The 8,669-nt window shown below is 48.2% G+C and overlaps 1 protein-coding gene across 1 annotated transcript; it reads left to right on the forward strand.

Moving 5' to 3' along the window:
* Positions 1 to 3,761: 3,761 nt before the first annotated feature.
* LOC141084956 (uncharacterized) lies at positions 3,762 to 5,393 on the forward strand. Its single transcript, XM_073569894.1, has 2 exons — positions 3,762 to 3,961; positions 4,076 to 5,393. Exons 1-2 carry the CDS (start codon positions 3,870 to 3,872, stop codon positions 5,097 to 5,099), a joined length of 1,116 nt encoding a protein of 371 aa, XP_073425995.1. The 5' UTR covers positions 3,762 to 3,869; the 3' UTR covers positions 5,100 to 5,393.
* Positions 5,394 to 8,669: the final 3,276 nt, after the last annotated feature.

Genomic DNA, 8,669 nt, shown 5'->3' on the forward strand with positions numbered 1-8,669 from the left:
TGCTGTCTGGCACGAGTCTGACTCAGTCAACGTCTCACAGGAACTACAGCCCTTCAACCTCGTACGGTCTGTCGAATTGCCACTCGCTGACATTCTTCGGCCATCTGCCATGTCACTTCTTGGCGGTACCCCTGGGGTCCTTACATCTTGGTATGAAGGCGGCCGCCACCTGGTGTTCCGCACTTCTTTATTAATCCGCTGGCGGTCCAGCTTCAACTGTTCAATCTCTTGCAGGTACCCCACTCTATACTCCAAGAGCAATTGAAAGTTCCTCAGGCTTTCCATGGAGCCAACCACCATCATGGGAATCCTTCCCACTTCACCAGACACCTGGTCTTCGTCATCAGGAGGGATCCTCACCCTCACCACACCGGAGACATTCACAAGGTCCTGCATCACCTTCCCGGACCTTCCAATGATTCTCCCAATCAGAGCTTTGGGTACCGGAACCACATCTTTCCTCAAACCCAACCGATCCATAGCCTCTCTTGCTATCTCTAGGCGTCGAGCAGCCTTCATATTACTCCGCCTAACCAATTGTTTGACACGTAGACACTGCAAATGCATCTCTTTCAGGACAGCTACTCGGTTTGATGTGTTTTCCCTAGCTGATACTATCACCAACTGCCGAGTCTCAGGTGCCCAGTGCACCTTACACGCTTTGACCGCCTCTTTGAAAGCCTCATGCACACCTTCCTCAGCACAGGCTTCTTGCATGTCTTCTGGTACATCAATTACAACTTTGAAGGTCGTGGACTTGCTCTCATCCTGGACAGATGGCTCTGGGTTCCCCACGGACACTTCCCTCAAGATATCTGTCATGACCGGATGACTGTCTTGTGCAGCTCTTGGCTCACCATCTTCCTGAAATTTACAGTCTTCAGGACCCTTTTCCAAGATGGGCTTTGTCAGTTCTGCCTTGCTATCAGTCGGGGACGGCCGCTGTACATCTTCGCCCATCCACTTCTTCTCCCACAGAAGACCTTTTACTACTCCACTGAGTTCTTGCAGAACTTTATCTCGCTCCTCTGCCAGGTAGCGACGCTCATCCTCTCTCCTGAGAATCTCCTGTTGATGCTTCTCTTGGGTCTCTCTGAGCACCTCCATATCCTTCACTATAGCTTTGTTCATAGTTTGACACGCTGACAGGTGACCCCTGAGCTCAAAGACTTCCTTCTCCAGCTCATCCACTCTGTGCTCAGCTGTTTGTCTCAGGCCTCTTTCTTGTTTGACACATTCATCCACCTCCTCTCTGAGGGCCTTATTCAGTCCTTGCCACGTTACCATGTGGCCTTTGAGCTCAGAGACTTCTTTCTCTAGCCCTTCTATTCTGTGCTCCCTTTCTTTCTCAGAGCCACAGTCACCCCCAGAGATTAAGTCATCCCTCCAGTTACTCACTAACCGTGTGACTACTTCCGCCGTCTTACCCACCAGGTCAGCGTCAGTTTTGTCACGAGATGTCAGGTCCGTCCGTTGGGCTGACATACCCCTTTTCACAGTCACTTCCACCTCTGACCTCTCCCTGTCAGGAACCGTCACCGTCTTAATATCTGTTAGCCCAACTATAGGAACGTCTCCCTCCTCGTACCATAGGTCATCCAACATGACAAAGTCCCGGCCGCCCTCCAAGGTATACACCAAGTCTGGTGGTATCCCGCCACCTTGGCACTCACTGCCTCCAGGCCCCTCAAACACCACTCTGTCTAGCATATAGTTCACCGTGACCCCATGTTTACAGCGAACCTGGGCCATTTTCTTGGTCAGACAGAAAGTGAGAGGAGTTCCTATCAGAGTCACCTGACTCTTGGAGTCCAACCGTCCCGAGATTCCTTCCCGGTGCAGCATCACTGTACACACTTGCGGCCCGTCATGCTCCGGAAAGTATATCCCACATTCTGGAAACGACATACACGTACACTGCAGTTTCCCAGACATACCCACTGAGTCACCCAGTGCTGTCACTTCTTCAAACTTGGCCCCTTTCTGGACCACCACCTCTTTTTTGGTTACCACCCCCATTTGGGACTACACCCCCTTTTGGGCTACCACCCCAATTTGGGTCACCGCCCCCTTTTGGGACTCCACCCCCTTTCGGGATCTCCCCATGTCTGTTATACCGGTCTTCTCAGACCACAGTTCACACCACACAGTTTATGTCTCTCACGATACCAGACAAGTCCTTGTTGGCACCACCACAGCTCCTGCTGTCACCGATCACTGGCACCACCGGCTGCTGTTCACACACACAGCGGCTGGAGTCACTGCAGCTCCTGCTGCGCCGTCTTCATGGACCCGCCGATCCACCGGAAGCCGCTTGTCACCTTCGTGACCCCACTGAGCCACATCAAGCCGCTTGTCACCTTCTTGACTCCCACTGAGCCACCGCAGGCTGAGTCGAGAAAAAAGAAAAAAAAACACACCACAAAAAAAACTCACGTGTCCTGACTGTGCGCTATTCAGGACGCTCCTGTCTCCACCTGAGACCGTCCAACACACAGGGCGCACCGGGTGAGATTCAGGGAGCGACCCTACTCCTAGGGTCTCCCCACACACCGGCCTCACCAGGTCCAGGGGCTCAGCGGGTGCTATTCAGGACATCCGTCTCGGCCTGAGACTGCCCAACACTTAAGCCTCACCAGGTCCAAGGTCCTACCATGTGCTCCAGGGCTCTTCCCAACACTGACCCTCCAGGACCTTGCTCACTGAACCCTCCAGTAACACAGTCTTTACCACTGACCCAGGTCAGTAAAACACTTTTTTTTTTTTTTTTTTCTTCTTTCCCGACCGGCACCTGCTGGCCGCGCAGGTTCTCGGACCTCTCTACCGCAGAGGTATCCTATAAGTCTTTGCCACTGACTCCTGTCAGCACATCACATGGCTTTAAGACCGTCAGCCCTCCTGGCTCAGCGTTGCCCCCAGCAACCGAATCTGCAGTCCTTTTCCGTTGCCCCTAGCAACAAGGCTACAATATTGCCCTTTGCTCGCATTCTCCACCATATGTGAGGTAGCGCTGTCATGTAAGTAAGGGGTTCTCGCTTGCAGCGATCGAAAAACACATCCTGCACAGGATTTTCCAACAAATCATAGTCTATGAGGTTTATTCATCCTTCATAAACCTCCAGCAGCAATATACACAGCATTACAGGAGAGCGTCCATTATACAGGCTATTTAGCCCCAGGGTTATCTCACCCACGTCAGGGTTCCCATATGGCTGTTTCTCCAGGCCGCAGAAGTCCACTCACTCCTCAGGGACTCTCAGATACTGGCCGCCATTACACACACAGCCGCTCCACAGGCTGCTGTTAGTGAGGAGATCCTTCTCCTCACGGGACCTTCCAAACTGGACCAATCAGGTCCCAGCATTCACTCCATGTGACCTAACCTGGCCACATTATATGGTCCATAGCCACGCCCACCGGGTCACATGACTATGACCTCACCACAGGTCCTTCACACAGACATATATACTTTACAATAGCATTCATAAACATACATATGTCTCTATCTCAAGGTCACCCACCTTGAGATACATAATGGCTCTTCAACCACTCACACTCTTGGGACATCCACACAGCGCCCCCTCGTGGACACAGTGGTCATTACACCACAGTATATACAGTACCAGTTGCTTGATTTAAACCAGTGTTTCCCGAACTCCAGTCCTCGTGGTCCCCACGGATCATGTGTTCAGGATTTCTATTTACTTTGGAAATCCTGAAAACATGACCCCTGGGGACCATGAGGACTGGAGTTTGGGAAACACTGATGTTGTATACTAACCACTTTGTCCTTTCTCGTTTCAGGGGAGAGAATTGTGAAGCGGTGGCGGTCTGTGAGGGATCGTTTCAAGAAGGAGTTCAATAAAGAGATGCGGGCCCCGAGTGGATCTGGAGGACGCAGGAGCAAGTACAAGTACGCACGAGCCCTGTCGTTCCTCCGGGATACAATGGTCACCAGAAGGTAAATATTACTCACCACATGTGACAAAAAAATGTTTAGATGTAACTTTTTTTTTTCAGCCAGGGCCATACCATGTCACTATTTTAATTGTTTTTTTTTCTCTTTATTCCACAGCACGGTGAGCAGCACTCGGGAGCCTGCACGATTGAACCCTTCTGAGGCGATCCCTGAGGAGACCGGCACCGAGGGACACTTCGACCGCCCCGGTACATCTGCACCTTCCCAGCCTTCCCACACATTCGACCCATCTGTCCCATCCACCAGCACAGGAGCATCGTGGCCGCCTACATTACATGAAGCTGCTGGTGAGGAGATCGCTTTCCCTTTACCCCACCCTTCTGCCCCTGCCACCTCTAGTACACCTGCGGGTACTGGGCGGCAGAGGGGTCAGGAAAAGACTTATGCGCCAGAGTTCTTGCATCTGAATGCATCTTTCCAGAACTGTCTAAAAGTCTTGTCAGAGCAAATCTCCGCAGGCTTTCAGCAGATCAACTCCAGCATTCTGGAGGTGAAGACACTTCTGCAAACCATGCATTCAGAAGCAAGATCTTTGCCAAACCACACCTTTTTCAGGTCTGTTGTGGAGCGCATGGAAACGCTCTCTCCTACCCAGCAGATGCATGTAATGCATTCATGCCACGGTGCTCTCCAACAAGTTACCTCCCAACCTCCTCCTCCCACCACAGTAGTTCCTCCACCTGCACCCCCTCCAGCCACTTTCCATCCTCCCCCTCCTATTACATACCAGCAACCTCCCCAGCACCAGCAACCTCCCCAGTACCAGCAACCTCCCCAGTACCTGCAAACTCCACAGTACCAGCAAACTCCCCAGTACCAGCAACCTCCCCAGTACCAGACATCTCCCCACTTCCAGCAACCTGCCCCGTACCAAACTCCTTCCTCATACAACTTGCCATCAACATCATCTGCTCCTACAGTCCCTGCCCAACCCTCCACTCCACCGCCCACCACCTCTTCTGCCTCCCACATGTCCACTCATTCTGTAGCTTTTTCCACACCTTCACCTCTAACTGTTCCTTCCCCACCACGATCCCAGTCCTCTCTCCAAACTCCCAGTGTCGAAGTGTCCCGCAGCCCCTCCAGCAGTATTTCCACCCCACACTACACCGAGTTGTAATGTTTTTTTTAATAAAAATGGCCATTTGTTTGTTTTCAAACATTTATTCAAAAAGTTTTTTTTAACTTTAAAAACATTTTACAAAAAAAAAAAAAAAATTTAAATAAAAGTTAAATTACTTTTACAATGGTTGTCTGTCATTTCTTTCTGCGGCGAAATATGTTTACAAAAAAAGGTTAAATAATTTCAAAGGTCAAAAGGTATTCAAAACCAGGTATATAACTGTGTGTAAATTTTAGCTTTTTGCCACAGTTGTGTTCCTGGTTGTGTTTGAAGCAAAGTATTTCACCTAAAAAGTTGTGTTTATTGTTGGTGATTTCCTAACAATGTACACAACTTTTGTTAAAAGGTGAAATACTTTGCATAAAACACAACCAGGTACACACCTGTGGCCTAAAGGTAAAAATAGTAAGACCATGACAAGATAGCCAACTTTGGTTGGCAAAGGTATATACTGTTGGTACACAAGTTTGGTTAAGGGCACAAATCTTTCACACTCTGCCATCCTGCCAGTGTACTCTGCCTTGAGGTGACATAAAGTATAGTGCAAAATTGTCCCTCATTACTGAAACAGTCACAGAACTTCTAGTGGTAATGTCATGGTAATCTTGCAAGGTGGTTTCTTCAGAGGTGTCCTCAATGGAAATGGGTTCCTTGCAGATAACAAAATTGTGGAGTACCACGCAAGCTTTGATCACCTCGTCCACAGTTTCTGTCTTGAGGTTGATCGCAGTCAATAGGACCCGCCATTTGGCTGTCAGAATACCAAAGGTACATTCAACCATTCTTCTTGCTCTTGTGAGGCGGTAATTAAAAATGCGTTTTGTTCTTGACAATCCTCTGCTAGAGTACGGTTTCAAAAGGTGTTCTGACAGCTGGAAGGCTTCATCCCCTACACAGACAAATGGCATAGATGGACCAGATGTTTGCAGCAGCGGTCTAGGGGGTGGGAACTGGAAGGTGTTTCCATACAGTTTACGCCCCATGGCAGACAGTTTGAAAACTTGAGAGTCATTGGAGCGGCCATAGGCCCCAATATCAACAGCAATAAATTTGTATTCCGCGTCAGCGATGGCCATGAGGACAATGGAAAAATATTTCTTGTAATTGAAATATTCCGATCCCGATCCGGCTGGCTTTACAATGCGGATATGTTTCCCGTCCACAGCGCCCAAGCAGTTGGGAAACTGACATATCTGTTGAAACTTTTCTGAAATTTCAATCCACCTCTCTGTTGTGGGCTCTGGTAAAAACTCTTCAGCTAAGGAGTCCCACAGTGCACGGCATGTGTACTTCACTATTCCAGATATGGTGGAAATCCCGAGTCTGTACTGGAAATTCAGTGACGAAAGGGATTCTCCAGTTGCAAGAAATCTGTGGGGAATTAAAAAACAATCAATTAGTTTAAAATCACAGCATTACATACCAAAACTCACCTGGAGATACAAACTACCACCAACAAGATTGCAGTGAAAGTGTGCTCTGATGCGAGCACATCCAATAAATGTGGCTTACCTTAAAGTCACCATCAGACGCTCTGCGGGTGAAACGGAGAAGCGGCAATAGGTGTCCGCTTTTCTTATGAGGTGTGCAATGCGCTCCACCAAGTAATCAAAATTCTCCATTTTCATCCTAACATATCCAAAAAATTTCTCCGGGTTTCGTCTAAGGTCCATGCAGAGTGTAGAATAGACCCCACGCGTCATTCTCTTGGCTGTGATGGGGTGGATCCACAAACGTCGTCTACGATGCCTGATGCGCTGCTGTCTCGCTCTCTCCTTCTCCAGAACAATCACCCTCAAACGATTCGCCTCCGCTGTAAAATCCGCCAAATTCTTCAAAATATTTCCAATCACAACATCCATCTTCGCCAGTAACTTGCGCTTCTCTCCAACCTGCACTTTCTCCTCTCCAACCTGTCAAAGAAGGGCTGTAGGAACATGCTATATAGTTTTTCAGTAGCCAATCCCGTTCGGAAGGCCACAAGGGGCGATTTTAAAAACCGGATCCGGCGTAATCCGTCGAAAAACGGAACAAAAACCGGATGAACCGGATGAGACGGATCCGGTTTTGTCTGTGAAGAACAAGACGGATCCGGCAGAAAAACGGATCCGTCACATCCGGTTTTACGAAATATTTGCCGGATCCGGCGCTCCGGCACGACGCCGGATCGCGCCTGACACCGAAAACCTGATGTGTGAAAGTAGCCTTAGGCTCTATGTGCACACGTAGCAGAAAATTTCTGCTTAAAAACCGGACTCCCTTCCCAGAAACCGCGCGTTTTTTCTGCGAAATTAATGAGCATGCTGCGTTTTTTACCGCAAAGCGTTTTTTTCGCGGTAAAAAAAGTATCAATATGCACAAAAAGTGCAAAATGCATAGAAATGAATGGGAAGCTTATTTTTAGCGTTTTTATAGCAAATTTATTGGCAAATCCACTAAAAAAAAAACACAGTGTGTGCACACAGCCTTAGTGCATCATTAGAAATGACAATGCTTATTAATAGCACTACTTCATCAAATATTGAAAAACTTCCCAAAAATCCAGTGTATAAGGCTGTGTTCACATTGTGTTCGCTCTCCATACTGACAGAAAGTGGACGATGAGCAGGCCAAATCTCACAAAACATATTTTTGCCATCTAACTGAAGATAGTCTGGCAGAAGGTCACTGAAGTCTGGTCCTGCACCTGCTCAGTCCAGAGAGCCTCGTATCACATGGAGCCCCTGGACAAAAATGGTGTTCCGCTAATGGCAGGAGACCATGTGACCGCTATTGGGGCCATGAATCGTGTGCCCAGTACCAGCAACGGGACTCCCCCGGCCGTCATCCTGGAGCGGTTTGCTCCTTCCTCCATCATTCTTCCTCGGTGTCTTGACTGTGTCGGGCTGCAGATCACACGCTATGGAGACCTGAGGTGAGGGGAGTATTTTATTTACTTTTTTTTAATCTATGAGAAAATTGTGGGGTCCATTATACTGTTTGGAGTGCATTATACTATATGGAAGGCATTGTGGGGCCTATTATACTGTTTGGATGGCAATGTGGGGTCCAGTACACTGCTTTCAGGACTATGTGGGGTTCAGTACACTGTTTTCAGGACTATGGGGAGGCCATTATGCTGCATGGAAGTCTATGTGAAGCCCCTTATACTGTATGGAAGGCTATGTGAGGCCCTTTATATTATATGGATGGCTATGTGCAGCCCCTTATACTATATAGAGAGCTATGTGGGAGTCATTATAATATTTGGAGGGTTATGTGGGGGTCATTATACTATATAGAAGGCTATGTGGGGGGTCATTATACTATTTGTAGGTCTATATGGGGGCCATTTTACTGTATGAAAGACAGTATGGGGTCCAGTATACTGTGCAGAAGGCAATATGGGGATCATTATATTATATGGAAAGTTATGTGGGGCACTTTATACTATTTGGGGGGGCTATGTGTGGCCCATTATACTATTTGGAGGCCTATGTGGGGGCCATTATAATATTTAGAGTGAGATGAGTTGTGAGATGCACTCTTCTGTGATCCTGACAAATTTTATTAATATATTTTTTTTTG

The sequence above is a fragment of the Dendrobates tinctorius genome, unplaced genomic scaffold (assembly GCF_039654945.1).
Source record: "Dendrobates tinctorius isolate UK_male_01 unplaced genomic scaffold, ASM3965494v1 ptg000028l, whole genome shotgun sequence".
Lineage (NCBI taxonomy): Eukaryota > Metazoa > Chordata > Amphibia > Anura > Dendrobatidae > Dendrobates > Dendrobates tinctorius.

What these genes read in the sequence shown, in the direction of transcription:
- LOC141084956 (XM_073569894.1), top strand. Translation starts at nt 3,870, where the DNA reads ATGCGGGCCCCGAGTGGATCTGGAGGACGCAGGAGCAAGTACAAGTAC. An exon ending in GATACAATGGTCACCAGAAG is followed by an intron (nt 3,962 to 4,075) that starts GTAAATATTACT and finishes TTTATTCCACAG; the next exon opens with CACGGTGAGCAGCACTCGGG.